Raw genomic sequence first — 16,412 nt, 5'->3', positions numbered from 1 at the left:
AGTGACTATGCTGAGGTTAAGGTTCACCGGCTGTGAATATATTTGTCCGGAAAGGTAATGCTACAGTAGGGCTTAGAGAGTCCACACAGATGGTTTATAGCTTTGAGTAATGTTATGGCCTGGCACTGAGAGAACGGTCAGAAAAGGATGCTCAACCTTTGTGACGCCTGATCTGAGTTTGGGCGATATAATGAGGCCTCAGACCTTGAGTCTTTGGTGAGTGTTACGGACTCTGTGGAGAACGTTGCTGTCTACCCCTTTGTGTGCACAATGTCTTTAATAAACATTCAAAATACAGTCGTGGTTGGCTTTATCCTTTGAATCCAGCATTTCCACACCTGAACAATCTAAATTACTAACACCAGATCCTGCAAAGTTAAGGGTTTATGTGAGCTACTGTAAGTCATTGATCTTTGGATAGTACAATGTTCAGTATACCTGTGTGTAGAAATAAAGAAATATGCAAAGATATACCTCAAACTGTTTAAAACTTATGTGTCAAACGGACATTTTTTCAATCAATAGTTCAGTAAATTGAAGTCCAAGACATGCCAGGGTTACATTCTTAATCTGTTGGTTCAAAGGATATTTTGTAAAAAAGGATATGTAAAAGAGAGGCAAGAAATATGACACCCACACATTAGAATGAGTCTACTACTGTGCTTTAATTGTTTATTTGTTTATCAAGGTTGCTAATTCATTTCATCATGTTTACAAAAGCCTTTCAAATCAAATAATATTGTAATAGTCACCTTTCGCCAAATACAACAGGTTACAGACCTTACAGTGAAATGCTTACCTATGAGCCCCTAACCAACAATGTACTTAAAAAATATATATAAACAGTGAGGAGAACAAGTATTTGATACACTGCCGATATTGCAGGTTTTCCTACTTACAATCCATGTAGAGGTCTGTAATTTTTATCATAGGTACACTTCAACTGTGAGAGACGGAATCTAAAACAAAATCCAGAAAATCACGTTGTATGATTTTTAAATAATTAATTTGCATGACAGAAATATTTGATCACCTACCAACCAGTAAGAATTCCGGCTCTCACAGACCTGTTAGTTTTTCTTTAAGAATCATTGCTGTTCTCCACTAATTACCTGTATAAAAGACACCTGTCCACACACTCAATCAAACAGACTCCAACCTCTTCACACTGGCCAAGACCAGAGAGCTGTGTAAGAACATCAGGGATAAAATTGTAGACCTGTACAAGGCTGGGATGAGCTACAGGACAGTAGGCAAGCAGCTTGGTGAGAAGGCAACAACTGTTGGCGTAATTATTAGAAAATGGAAGAAGTTCAAGATGACGGTTAATCACCCTCGGTCTGGGGCTCCATGCAAGATCTCAGCTCGTGGGGCATCAATGATCATGAGGAAGGTCAGGGATCAGCCCAGAACTACACAGCAGGACCTGGTCAATGACCTGAAGAGAGCTGGGACCACAGTCTCAAAAGAAAACCATTAGTAACACACTGCGCCGTCATGGATTAAACTCCTGCAGCGCACGCAAGGTCCCCCCGCTCAAGCAAGTGCATGTCCAGGCCCATCTGACGCTTGCCAATGACCATCTGGATGATCCAGAGGAGGAATGGGAGAAGGTCATGTGGTCTGATGAGACAAAAATATAGCTTTTTGGTCTAAACTCCACTCGCCGTGTTTGGAGGAAGAAGAAGGATGAGCACAACCCCAAGAACACCATCCCAACCGTGAACTATGGAGGTGGAAACATCATTCTTTGGGGATGGTTTTCTGCAAAGGGGACAGGACGACTGCACCGTATTGAGGGGAGGATGTATTGGGCCAAGTGTCGCGAGATCTTGGCCAACATCCTTCCCTCAGTAAGAGCATTGAAGATGGGTCGTGGCTGGGTCTTCCAGCATGACAATGACCCGAAACACACAGCCAGGACAACTAAGGAGTGGCTCCGTAAGAAGCATCTCAAGGTCCTGGAGTGGCCTAGCCAGTCTCCAGACCTGAACCCAATATAACATCTTTGGAGGGAGCTGAAAGTCCGTATTGCCCAGCGACAGCCCCGAAAGCTGAAGGATCTGGAGAAGGTCTGTATGGAGGAGTGGGCCAAAATCCATGCTACAGTGTGTGCAAACCTGGTCAAGAACTACAGGAAACGTATGATCTCTGTAATTGCAAACCAAGGTTTCTGTACCAAATATTAAGTTTGCTTTTCTGATGTATCAAATTATTATGACATGCAATAAAATGCTAATTAATTACTTAAAAATCATACAATGCAGTTTTCTGGATTTTTGTTTTAGATTCCGTCTCTCACATTTGAAGTGTACCTATGATAAAAAAAATTACAGACCTCTACATGCTTTGTAAGTAGAAAAACTTGCAAAATCGGCAGTGTATCAAATACTTGTTCTCCCCACTGTACATATGAGATGAGTAATAGTAGGGTAGGGTATGTATACATTATATAAAGTGGCATTGTTTAAAGTGACTAGTGATACATTTATTACATCCTATTTTTTATTATTTAAGTGGCTAGAGATTTGAGTCAGTATGTTGGCCGCAGCCACTCAATGTTAGTGATGGCTGTTTAACAGTCTGATGGTCTTGAGATAGAAGCTGTTTTTCAGTCTCTTGGTCCCAGCTTTTATGAACCTATACTGACCTCGCCTTCTGGATGGAAGCAGGGTGAACAGGCAGTGGCTCGGGTGGTTGTTGTCCTTGATGATCTTTATGGCCTTCCTGTGACATCGGGTTGTGTAGGTGTCCTGGAGGGCAGGTAGTTTGCCCCCAGTGATGCGTTGTGCAGACCTCACTACCCTCTGGAGAGCCTTTCGGTTGTGTGTGGAACAGTTGTCATACCAGGCGGTGATACCTGCTCTCGTTTGTGCATCTGTAAAAGTTTGTGAGTGCTTTTGGTGACAAGCCAAATTTCTTCAGCCTCCTGAGGTTGAAGAGGCGCTGCTGCTCCTTCTTCACCACGCTGTCTGTGTGGGTGGACCATTTCAGTTTGTCCGTGATGTGTAAGCCGAGGAACTTAAAACTTTCCGCCTTCTCCACTACTGTCCCGTCGATGTGAATAGGGGTGTGCTCCCTCTGCTGTTTCCTGAAGTCCACAACCACTCCTTTGTTTTGTTGCTCTTGAGTGAGAGGTTATTTTCCTGACACCACACTCCGAGGGCCCTCACCTCCTCCCTGTAGGCCGTCTCATCATTGTTGGTAAGCTCGTTGAGAGAATGCCAAGAGTGTGCAAAGCTGTTATCAAGGCAAAGGTTGACTACTTTGACGAATCTAAAATATATTTAGAATTGTTTAACACTTTTTTGGTTACTACATGTTTCCATGTGTTATTTCATAGTTTTGATGTCTTCAATATTATTCTACAATGTGGAAAATAGTAAAAATAAAGAAAATCCCTTGAATGAGTAGGTGTGTCCAAACTTTTGACTAGTACTGTATATTCAATTAGGTCTACTTAACATTCATTTATGGTGTTTGTTTGTTTAAAAAAAATCGAATAAATGAATTTATATCAGACCTCAATGCACCTCCTGAAAAGTCTTCCTGGAGTAAAAGTAACATCTATAGACGTTGAACATACAGTAGAAGCAGCATGTTGTGGTACCCAATGTCTCCAAACAGACAGCAATACTAGCGTGTACTTCCCGTAGTCTTTGTATTGTTCAAAGGAAGCATTTTGAGTTCTGGTTACTTTTGTAAGCTATGGAAGAAGCTGGGAATAGCTAGCAGTACTATACACTCGCTCAACCTATCCATTCTCTCCCTCACTGTTGTTCACTGTATGTCCAAGCTACTTCAACAACCCATGCTACCATTTTCCTGCATGTCTTTCTCAAATCATTGGTTGTTCAACATTAGTGCACTGTATGTCCTCTGTGTTTTAGTGTGGTGCAACTGCTCTGTAAGATGAAAAGCCTGTTGAAAATAACAACTCATACGTATTAACTCAACCACAAATACTTTGATGCAAGAGAAAAAGACCTTACTGAAACTTGTGTATTTCCAGACGTTTATTTGCACGTTGATTTCCACCATTCATCTGTCCTGTGTGAGAAGCACCCTTTCACAAGTTTGCTAAATCTTAATTTATCTTGTAATCGTTTGGAGTTTATCGATCAGGATATAGCTAACATTTCCGCCAATACCCGTAACAGCAACACTATACCTAATCATCTTTTCACTTTTCACCAAAATTAATGTCTCCCTTGCATTAGTATTAATGACCCTGCCATTTCTTTGCATGACTTTGTGATCCTGTATTTAAACAAAAGAAAGGTTCTCTCTTTACTATGGATGTTTGTTTCTATGTGTTTGCATCTATTTGTCCGTCTGTATGTATGAGCGTGTAAGCGTGTACTCGCATAAGTGTTTTTGTGTGCACATATACGTGTATGTGAGTGTGTATGTGTGTAAGTGTGTGGTTAGAGTGTGCGCGTGTGTGTGTGTGTGCACTGTCTACAACATGTGTGCAAATGTGTGTGTGCAGATGTGTGTATACGTGCATATGTGTGTGTATTATTGCATATGTGTGGGTGAGTGCGTTTTGTGTATGTGTTTGTGTGTGTATGGAGGATGGTTGCCCCAGGGTAAACTCCCTCCTCCTCTCTGTGATGTGTCTGTGCCTGTTTCTAGGCGCGTCCACCCAGGACTCGGACGCTGTGGAGCCCGAAAAGCAGGTGGACAGCAACGTCAAGATGGCTGGTGTCATCGCAGGCATCCTCATGTTCGTCATCATCCTACTAGGAGTGGTTCTCACCTTTAAACGCAGGTAAAGAGTGGTCGAGAAACTCCTACTGTGTCCCCGATGCTGCAAGTGGAAATATGTCAGCTACTATAGTACTAGTGGCCTCACACCATAGTGTGACCCAATGTCCCATCCGCAATATGACTAGAATACTTCTAAGGCCTCTGTTGAGCTGAAGTACCATTGGGACTAACTCAGAAGGAGGAAGGTATGTTTTTAGGGGGGCTACGGACACACGCAGCTTTCTATGTCTTGTTAACATGCACACTGGCTTACTTCCATCACATCTCTGTCTCCTTCCTGTCTCTTGCTTTCCTGAACTACCCTAATCACATACTGCCCATGCCATTTTGCTATGCTCGGACCCACAGTTTAAAACAAATCTATAATTTCAAAATGTGTCGCCTAATTACTCCACATATACAGAGAGGAATTAAACTTTGAAATATCTTACTACTGTACTTCATGACCATTAATTTGTGTCATATAGGAGTAGGCTATGCTGTTGAGACAAAATTGCATGTCACAATCACCATTGTTCTTGAAAATAAATTATTATAATTTCATGAATAAAAATGAATAAACAATCAACAATTAATACATGCAATCATAAATACATCATATTTTAATATTTGTTAACATTTATAAACAAGGCATATATGAATTGGCAACCAATCTGGAGACAAAATCGTGGGTTTTACAGGGCCTTGGGCTAACTATGCTAAATGGACAACTGGAAACCAATACTCCCATAAATAGTTAAGACCGCTAGGCAGCCAAGCCACCCGTGGAGGATATAGATTGTGGAGAGGGAGAAGAAGTGCCTAGGCTTCGATATCCTAAGACGCCTGGCATGGTGGATCATCTATATTTCATTCTTGCAACCTAGATAGTTCGGGGGCAATGTTTTTTAAATTGCAGTGTTTTACATGGCTTTTAGCCACTATCAATTATTTGTGGAGAAAACCTGTTGGAAGCGAGTACACTGTCCATTTAATCTTCCAAAGTTGTGTTACACATGTTTTAGAGATTTCCAAATGGACTTAGTTTTTTTTTTACTAATAACATACGAATGAATTGAATGGACAGGCAAATACTTAATGGTGATTTTATGTTTTCCTGCCCTGTAGTTTCAGCCCTTAGGACTCTAACAGCACTGTCAAATGTGCTTTTCAAAAAGTCCCAGATAAAAACCCTTAAATAATTCATGGTGAACTCACAAAATTGTAGCATTTTGTATCTGAGCTGAGAATACCACTAGCAAGGTAGTGGGGGAGTCACTGTCTATTTTAATTGTTATCAGACTAAGACTACTGTTTCTGTAACAAGATTGGAGCTGGAGAACTCCACAGTGCTTCTCAACAGTATTTCAGAGAATTATGGAAACTGAAAGCTTTTTCTCTTGGCGTTTATTGCTGTTTTTTTTTGCTCCCAAGCTTTTTTTCTTGAGGAACATCAGGCATTTAGGATTATAAAGTAGAGGTTTATTAGAATGATGGATCATAAAATACACCATCAAACCAGCACATTGCAGTGGTGTGATGGTGTATGCTCACATATACAGATACCCTTCATGTGCAATCAGTGATTGAGAGCCAGACCAACCCCTGCCAGGGCACAATCCGAATCTCCATTTGGACAGGTGCACATGTTGACCCAGTACATTTTTGTCAAAAACCTGTCTGCCTCTGCCAGGATGCTAAAACTTGGCTGCAAGTGGATCGTTCAACAAGACAATAACCCCAAGCACATATCAAAATCGACAAAGAAATGGTTCATTATCCACAAAACAAACATTTTGCAACGATCATCTCAGTCACCAGACTGTGGTTTGAATTGAAGAGGGAATCCATAAGCGAAGACTAAGGATATCAAGGATTTCAGTCATTTTTTGCTCATCTTTATCAAGGGTGTCAATCATTTCGGACCCCACTGAATGTTCGCATGACAAAATGTCTTAACATAATCTGTGCCAGTAGTCTACATGTTCACATCCATCACTGTTGTTTGCCCTTTTTCTAACACTAGTCTCACGCCCATGTCTCTTATCTTCTTCCTCTTCCTCTTTTGGCCTGCGCCTGCTAGAGAGATACACACATGGAGAACTCTGAGTGTGGGGTATTGTATGTTTATTTTCAGCTACGCATTTTAAGATCGTGCCTCACCATTGTTTTTTTTACCCATCTGTGATCAGATATGTAATTCATTTCCGACACATGCACGAAAATTCACGAGGCCATTACTTTTGGATACTCTAACAGTCACTGTCGGTTGCACCATTTGGGATTTCTATATTTTGTCTGCGTTACTGTGATTGTACAAAATACCACTTAATGTCAGTCGTATTCGTTGATTTATTTGTATCTTGCCTCATGCATTGTCAGTTGATTATTAGATACATTATCTGCAATGAGATATTCCATAAAAGGATCAAATTGACCAGCCATAGGATTAACTTAGAGATTGCATTATCATATTAAATGTTCATTATCAGAGTGAATTGTATGCCTTGCATTGTAAGTACACCTTTCAATAAGGTTTTTATTGTTTGATTTACATAAATCCCCCTGGCGCAACAATGTACCGCTCTTACAGCTACTTTTTGCTACTTTACCCACCAAGTGGAGGGTTTAAAACTCAGTTCCATGTCAAATGAGTCATTATTTTCCACAAAAAAATGCCACTACCTCTTTTGAGTGGAGCACCAATTCAGATTCATTAAGCATTCACCATCACAGCACGTTTGTTTGCTGATTGGGTTGTGTTCATTACTGTAAGCTATACACAAACACACATGCTATTCACATAACTATGGTGTGTGTCTTTGTGGTTCAACTAGAAGCTGTATGTTACAGTGAGACGATCCTCTAATAATCTAAAGCTATCAATTGAATCGTGTCAAAAAAGTAAATGATACACAGCATTTGCAACACCTGCCAAATCACAGCAGTAAGAAAATGCTCCTTACTGTAATATCTCTCAATAAACAAAATCTTAAAATAGCCCCATGCCAACTCATTTCCAAAACAAGTTTCAGCAGCCACGTTTCCTTTAGCAGATCCCATCACTTTACTATTAATCATTTGTTCCGCTTTCGAATTATCTTTAATACCACTTCAGTTCAGACAATGTACCTTTCAGAGCATGAAGACATTAAAACGGGTAACCAAAGACAATTAGTAATTTATTGGTGCCCGGGTGCAGCAAAGGCTGTTAACATGTTGAACTCCCCGCAAGTCCATCCAGTCATGGGCTGAGTGAGTTAAGTGTCCATTCAGTCGCAGCCAGTCCCAGTCCATTAGCCACTCATTGCCCATTCATGCAGTGTTCTTGTAGCAGCAGCGAATCTCGCCCTTGTCTACTGATACAAGGTTGAGGCCCTTCCTGAGTTGTGACATGTGGACCTTTTTATAAATAATGGACTGGCAGAAGGGTAAACATCTGATGATGGTCCACACATGGCTGTGGTGTCAGCTATTGGTTGTCAGTGGGGACATGGACACACACACACATACACATACACAAACATGTATGACACACACACTGTCTGCCTTCAGGCCAAGCAGCTGTTGTCTTCCAGGGGGTCTCGGCAGCCTTATCTGTGTGTGTGTGTGTGTGTGTGTGTGTGTGTGTGTGTGTGTGTGTGTGTGTGTGTGTGTGTGTGTGTGTGTGTGTGTGTGTGTGTGTGTGTGTGTGTGTGTGTGTGTGTGTGTGTGTGTGTGTGTGTGTGCGTGTGCGTGTGCGTGTGTATGCATGCATTTGTGTGTGTGTGTGAGCGCATTTGTGTGTGTGTGTGTACGTGCGTGTAATGTGTTCCGGACCATTGCTCCCCAGTCTGTGTGCTGGGATAGCCATGCAGAGAGAATGACATTCCCACACACAGATGTGAGAGCTGGGGTGTTTGCACAAACGGGTGATGGGGGAGGATAATGGACCACAGTGGACATAGCTGACAGAGATAATTGAAATCCCTAATGTTAGACTACCAATGCATCATAGCCATTAGGTATGGCAAGATATAATCATCATTGATGCAGTCACCCAATGGTTGATCTAATATCTGATCTATACAAAGTATCAGTGTAGATGAATGCCATTAAATAAGATCATGCAGCGTGCTGTAGATCTACAGGAGGTACAGAGAGAGGTATTTGGTACAACACCATATCGAATATAAGAGTGTAGTCTTTTACTGAGATTCATTCTGTGTTCAGTGAAAGATTGTTAATCTGGTTTATGTTTTTGTCATTGGATTTTGCTCATCCATCTAAATGTGTCTGTGCATGCCTTTAATTCACATGAATGCATTTGCATGTGTACGTATAACGTATGTGTGTGTGGTATAATGAAACATGTTCACAATTGATATGGATGCGTAGTGTGTGTAAGTGTGTGCGTGTTTGCTTGTGTGCGTGTGTTTATACAGCAATGGTATTTGAGTGTCATGTTTAGATAGTACAACCTTTAAAGTTGTTACTCCTATTTGACAGCAACCACCATTCATAATGGATTACCAGATATGTCAATTGCCAGATACAGTAATTCGTTCACGGTAACCTTTAAAGCAGAGTTTTTTGCGTGAACGTACACCGAGAATACAAAACATTAAGAACACCTACTCTTTCCATGACAGACTGACCAGGTGAATCCAGGTGAAAGATATGATCCCTTATTGACGCCACTTGTTAAGTCCACTTCAATCAGTATAGGTGAAGGGGAGGAAGACAATTGAGACACATTATGTATGTGTGCCAGAGGGTGAATGGGCGAGACAAAATTATTAAGTGCCTTTGAACCGGGTATGGTAGTAGGTGCAAGGCACAGCGGTTAGTGTCAAGAACTGCAACGCTGCTGAGTTTTTCACACAACAGTTTCTCATGTGTATCAAGAATGGTGCACCACCCAAAGGACATCCAGCAAACTTAACACAACTGTGGAAAACATTGGAGTCAACATGTTGTTTAGTCAATGCCCCAATGGATTATGGCTGTTCTGAGGGAAAAGGGGGGGTGCAGCTCAATATTAGGAAGGTGTTCCTAATGTTTAGTATTCCCAGTGTACTGTATACCGTCGCTCGCTATAGGTGGGTAAGGGTTAAATCAATGTCATTGTAGATATTGTATTCCTCCACATATACGCAGAATGCATTTCATAACAAATTTATAATCAGGTATTTGGAGCCCAAAATAATTATGCAGCTCTCGTGCAGTGGTGCATTGAGAGGCATTGTGCAGTTTTACGACGATGATATTTATTGCTGCTACCTTTGACTGCCACAGCTCTAGCTCTCACTTCTCTTTATTAATATCATAAGAACAATGTCAGCAGCCCTTTTAAAAGGCCCTTGAAATAAGATAGCAGAAGGGGTAGATCGTGGCTACATGTGTGCCTGGCGGTATCGACTGTTCCCAAAGTAGAAGATTGACACAGCTCTATCTCGCTCTATAAGGAAGCCTTCTCATTAAATTGCCTTTTTACTACCATCACATCCAATTCAGACAGCTGCTATCTGTATTTTAATTTAAAACAAAAGTTTGGGAAGAATCAAACTTAAAAGTGTTATCTTCTCACTCTTTCGACATATAAGTGTTGTCTCCTCTTACAGTTCATCAATTTGCATCTGGGATGGTTTAGGCCTGTAATGGTTGAGTCTGCCTTCACACCATTTGGCTCAGGTTTTTAGATTAGATAGACACTCACACGTTTTAAGGGAAAAGGAGGAAAAACCCTATGTTCTCTGGTCCAGATATACAGGATCTGCATACCAGACATACAGGATCTGCATACCAGACATATCATGTGTCCCGTGTAGTGGATTAAAATGTTGGAGATATCTGTAATCTAATTCCACCACTACTTCTCATATTGTACGAGATCTTAATCCCGCCTCACATGAGCTCATAGTGAAAACATCAGTGAACCATTTCAGTGAACACATTTACAGCAGTGGGCTACATCATGTTTCTTGGTAGTCTTAAATCTACTTTGAAACAAAAGTATACACCTCACACACATGGTTATGAGTTTTAAAAAGACACCTGTACCATGTCAGATATAGAGTTGAAATGTATTAAATGTTTAGTTTGCGTCCCAATATTACACTTTATATACATCCCGGAAGACTGAAATATAACGTTACCGTTTGACATAGGAACACCGGATAGTCGGATGTTTTAATAGATTTTTTATTCATTCTGAAAGGATGAAAAATATGAATAACATTCCACCTATGAGGCCACCAGGCACTTTGACTGCAGGAAAGGGCATCCAGGACTATCAAACAGAGGACAGGTTTGAAGAGAAATTGAATCCAATATTATATCTGACTGCAGCACATACTGTAGGTCTATAATGTTGATTCCATTAAGGCATATTGGATATCTACGTGTCTTAATCCTTGTTTCTTCATAGTAATAGGGGCAATCATACAATTGTCAAAATGTCATGGCCAAATCAACTCAATAATTAGTTTAATGTTACTTAAAAGGTGATTTGGCCATTTAAAAAATGTCACAGTTCCCCCTATGACTTCCATTGATTGTTAGCTAGTTTAGCTGTGGATAAAGTTAGCTGAAGTGTATGCCTGTCTAAAAGAAAACCGATCCATAGATTACATTTTCTCCTAGCCCAGAGACTACATTTCAAATTGAGGAACCATCTAATATCAAGTTGTAAACTCCTGAAATTCCCCTTTAGTGTAGTAAGTGGGTATCAATTGTACCAAAAAAAGACTATGCTAAACACATCACTGCTTATCATAAACAGACCAGTGAAGAGTTGCTTTCAATGCTGTAGGTATTTGTCACACACATTTACTCATTTTGATATTTTCAATATCAACATGTTTTAGGAACTACAAACCCTTAAAACAAACAACAGATACCATCTGCTTTTCAGTCACAAATCTCTGCTTGCCAATTCCTTCAACGCTCTCTGCATGTCATTTGTGAATGTTCTACCTCTCAAAAGAGACTCACACACCACGCATACTCTAATTTCCACGCTCAGGTTTGACATCGTTCCTATAGTGGTCAAGGTGTCAAGCGTTGCTTTTTCTCTCCATCTCACGAAACAGAATGGCAGAACAGTATGTCATTAAAACATCCCCCTCCCCCTCTTTTACTCTCACTCCTCCTCCCATCCCCACTCTCCTATTTCTCTGTTCTCCCAGACTCTCATTGTCTATTCGGACAATTCCATCTCTCTCAAGGAGTTTCAATTTGATGGGAAGCCAGATGTGCTATTTATTCTTTAAATTTGGGTGAATTATTAATGAATTATTTAAATATGTATTGTTTGGGGTATATTTATTTTATAAAATGGCACCAGGAGTTTGAGTAGAGTACTGTTGCAACTATATAGGAGCACCAGTCCAGCCTTTACTATAGACAGGTGGTCCGTAGGCACTTGCAGAGCTCAATGGGAGAGTTAGTTTAACTGGATTATAGACAGACAGTCCCAGTCCAGCAGCACATCAATGTCTTTAACCCGTTCTTGACATTTTCTCCATCAGCTCTCCTAGACGTGGGTATTAAAGAACTAACTAATGCAATCTGTTTGTCCTTTTTGGGTGCTAAATTTTCTCCCACTGGTCTACCTTCATGCTTCAGAAGAAATGCATATTCCTACTCTTATTACCTGTAAGTAGCATTAAGGAAATACCCTTTCCCAATGTGATGTTTCTCTTTTTTTATTATCCTCACTTATTTTGTTTCTTGTTTCTCATGTTCTTGTATTACTAAACCACTGAAAACCTATTTTAATTAAGCCCTATAGACACGCAATTGTCCAGTTACGGTTTATGAAACAATTGAAGACAGCAAACTCTACAACTAGAGAATTAGGTTTAGATTATTTAACTGTAAGGCTTTTTTCATGGTCAGTTATGCTGCAAGAAAAAATATTACTTCAATACCAAGTATTTTCTCAATCAGACATGCCATGATGGACAAAGTATCTCAACACCTACACAAATAATATTCATGCATAGCCCCCCCCCCCGCCCCAATAAAATATTTTCCTGTAAAATATTGTCCTGTGTACCCATGTCTAATGTTAATGTAAGCCTATTGTAACTCCTAGTCCCCATTTCGCAAAGCCTTATGTAAGTTTAGACCTAGTTCCTGCAAAAGCTACTTTCCTATCTTCACCGAAAATGCTACACTGCATTAGACAGATCTAAATGTTCAGTTCCTAACATAGCAGAACAGGCATCATGAAGACTTAAAACTGCCTGAGATCTTTGACCTCAAAGAAATTACTTCTTTACGCTTAATCTATGCAATTAAATTGATGGCTATTACAATTTCACACTGGATGAATTGTTTAGTTTGCTTAGTACAGAATGTGCAGAAGTGTGGCTCTGGGATGTTGACCAGGCATGTAAAGGATTTAAAGTGTTTCAGAATCCACAGTTCTGCTTCTGCAGCTGTATGTATTTTTCCCTTTTCCTCAAAACTCTTGCAATATAGATGAAAGTTTGTTGTTGACTCCCAGTGGTCATTGCCTGGAGCTTACTCTTGAGCAGCTGCCATGCAGGTTGAGTAGAAGGCCCACAGGCTAGTACAGGCCACAACACAGATACACTACCCGGGTGTGTAGTTCAACCAACATTTCCCTACTCACATGACCTATATGAGGATGCACTGTAGGCCACTTGTTTCTTTTCGTCCCCTGTTAATATTGTTTCAATGTCAGTGCAATTAAGGCTTTCACTAATTTGAGTCTTATCTTTGGAGTCCTACAGTTATTCCCAGAAACTACCACACTAGCCTCAATCTCTACTCTAATCTTAATTAAATAATCTATTATTTAGCTTGAAAACAGCAAAAATGTTTTAAATCACCAAGTCAGTCTTACTTTCCAATGCCATGAGATAAGCGACAACACAAGAAAACTGAGGACTTAATTCACACACTAACTCTTCCCGAAAGGCATTCCTTCAGACCTGTCTCCCTCTCCTATGTGTGTGTGTGTGTGTGTGTGTGTGTGTGTGTGTGTGTGTGTGTGTGTGTGTGTGTGTGTGTGTGTGTGTGTGTGTGTGTGTGTGTGTGTGTGTGTGTGTGTGTGTGTGTGTGTGTGTGTGTGTGTGTGTGTGTGTGTGTGTGTGTGTGTGTGTGTGTGTGTGTGTGTGTGTGTGTGTGTTGCATGTTGACCATGCTGTAACATACCCATCCTGCTAAAGCGCATGCTGACACTCACCTCACCATCACGGCTGGCTGCTTACTCACTGTCTCACAAAGGGGTTGTGTAGTGAACATTTGCAAAACCGAGCTTGATATGTTTCTTGGTGAGCATTCGTTGTGTCCTCTGTATGCATGATGAGACAAAGGTAATAACGTACCCGCTTTCCCGCTTTCGAATCAACAGGATTCACATCGTTAGCATGATGTGGCAGATGTCAGAAGCAGATAAGATCGGATATTTGTGTATGAGCAATGATATAACAGTGTCATGTAGCCTACTACCACATGCTTTAACATGTGGGATAGACATGAGTAGCTTAATTGCCTGACCTTTATCACAGGTGTCACAAAGTTAGATCATCCATTCAAACTCTGGCTACCACTTGACTGTTTATGACAACTGTTTAAATCATGGATGGGTAACTCCAGTCCTCGGGGGGCCTGATTGGTGTCACAGGTTCATCTCAGCCCCAGCTAACACACCTGACTCCAATAATCAACTAATCATGATCTTCAGTTTAGAATGCAATTGGTTTAATCAGCTGTGTTTGCTAGGGATGGGGGCAAAAAGTGACACCAATCCGGCCCCCGCGGACTGGAATTCCCCATCCCTGATTTGTCATAAGCAGTCAAGTGGAAGTCAGAGTTCGAATGGACGATCTAACTTTGTAGCTCCGCTACAGACATTTTATTGGGCTAGTACAATATTTCAAGATTAGATACAAATATTGTACTAGCCTAATAAAATGTGGCGGAGCAGTCATTTGTGGAGACAATAGAAGGCCAGACAGACAGTGCAGAGATAAGTTATAAGTGGATAGATACACAGAGGAACAATTGGTATGGCACACTAGAGAGCAGGCTGTATTAAAGCTGATATGTGGCCTTTACTGCCAGCTTTCTTTTTCTCCCTTCTCTCTACCTCACTACACTTTCTATTCCCTCTCTACTTCACTCCCTACATAAAACTAGCATCTCCCTCCCCCCCTATCTGTCAGCCTTTTAGACTATTTACAGAAAATCTTTCTTCCTTCCGCCTCTGTCATTCACTCTCTCTCTTTTATAGTAGAACCCCATGTCCAAATCTCCCCTACTCTTCTTTCTGTCCCACCACTTTCTTCCTCTGCCCACTTTCAAAGTAAGAATAGCAAAGTTGCCACTATAGCCACCAATCAATACTTGAAATTTGAAGCCTACTACCACAGCTGTACAAGTACATTGTAGGTTGTAGGGAAGGTCTGCCTGAAATGATGAGAGCAAAATTATTACAGAATGAATATTTCAGAGGGCTCCCTCTGTGACATCAAAGTAAAAACACATCACATGTCCACCACCATTCACACACACCCACACTTACTTCACATACAAACATTCATGCTCGTGCTCGCTCGCACATTCTTGCACATTCAGACACAGCTCCATATTGCCACTATATTAAGACCTGGAAACGTATGTGGGGGGAAAACGGTGCCTACAGATATGACCATCCTGTTATTGCTTCTTGACTCCGAGGTTTTGCTGATGCAGCGTTTGCCTCTGTCCTTAACCCCAGCTGCTGAGGAAGCAAAGGACTACATTTGTTTGCAAATGGAAACTGTCCTGACTATCATGCTTCCATATTCCACAAGGCCTGTCCTGTTTAAAGACTGCTCATAAATGACAGAATTTCCCAAACAAATTCTGTTGAATGCCTTTATCTGCAAGAGATAAAGCGTCCTTCCAAGTCATTTTCATGGGATATTTATTTATGCAACGCTCATCAACAGGCCTTATAGAGCGCTAAACCTTTGTAATAACTCAAGCCTTGTCTGTCCAACTTGGGAAGCAAATCGAGGAGTATTAAACTACACTGCAGTTATTAGTCAATCCCACCACCATGGAGTCTGTTGAAGGTCGTTATAGAGGTAACAATGATTATATACTGTAGTCTCAAACTCATCTTTGAAACAGACTGACTAACAGTGAAGTATTTGTTAGAATATAGCCCTTTGAGCTCGAGTAAAATGGTAGGCAACTGTTGTTTTTTATTCCTTGAGGAACAGTCCAATTAAGTGCCTGATTTGCTTTGTTCCACATGGCAAGCTTCTGACTTTGAAACCCACAAGTTTCTTCATAATATCATTGAGACATCCAAAAACGCTGAGAAAACGAATAATTTTCATCCAAACGAATGATTGGCCAAATCTGCTATCAGTCACTATGACTATGAGGCCTGCAATGGTCAGGAATGGTTCTATTCCACAATCACAGGCCAGTAAATAGTGATTTCACCACATGGAATAAATCATTGCAGATTATTGAACAGAACACACATTTTTGCTTTAAACGCAACAAATAGCCCACATTATTTAGCTGCAAAATACTAGATACTCAACAGTGCATAACATGGCCACTCTTCACTTTTTACTCCTTTACCTTTATTTAGTAGTACAAGTTTGTTGTATGATTTCTTTGTAGTTCAACTACACCATTATCTG

General features: G+C 40.7%; 1 protein-coding gene across 1 annotated transcript in view; it reads left to right on the top strand.

Moving 5' to 3' along the window:
- LOC124008536 (receptor-type tyrosine-protein phosphatase T-like) overlaps positions 1 to 16,412 on the top strand; it is a 553,654-nt gene that overhangs the window by 359,918 nt on the left and 177,324 nt on the right. Inside the window, 2 exon segments of the mRNA XM_046319881.1 lie at positions 4,639 to 4,774; positions 12,361 to 12,390. Of these exon segments, the coding sequence (XP_046175837.1) occupies positions 4,639 to 4,774; positions 12,361 to 12,390 (166 nt within the window).

This window comes from Oncorhynchus gorbuscha, linkage group LG21, assembly GCF_021184085.1.
Source record: "Oncorhynchus gorbuscha isolate QuinsamMale2020 ecotype Even-year linkage group LG21, OgorEven_v1.0, whole genome shotgun sequence".
NCBI classification, from domain to species: domain Eukaryota; kingdom Metazoa; phylum Chordata; class Actinopteri; order Salmoniformes; family Salmonidae; genus Oncorhynchus; species Oncorhynchus gorbuscha.
This window is presented reverse-complemented; position numbering and strand designations above follow the sequence as displayed.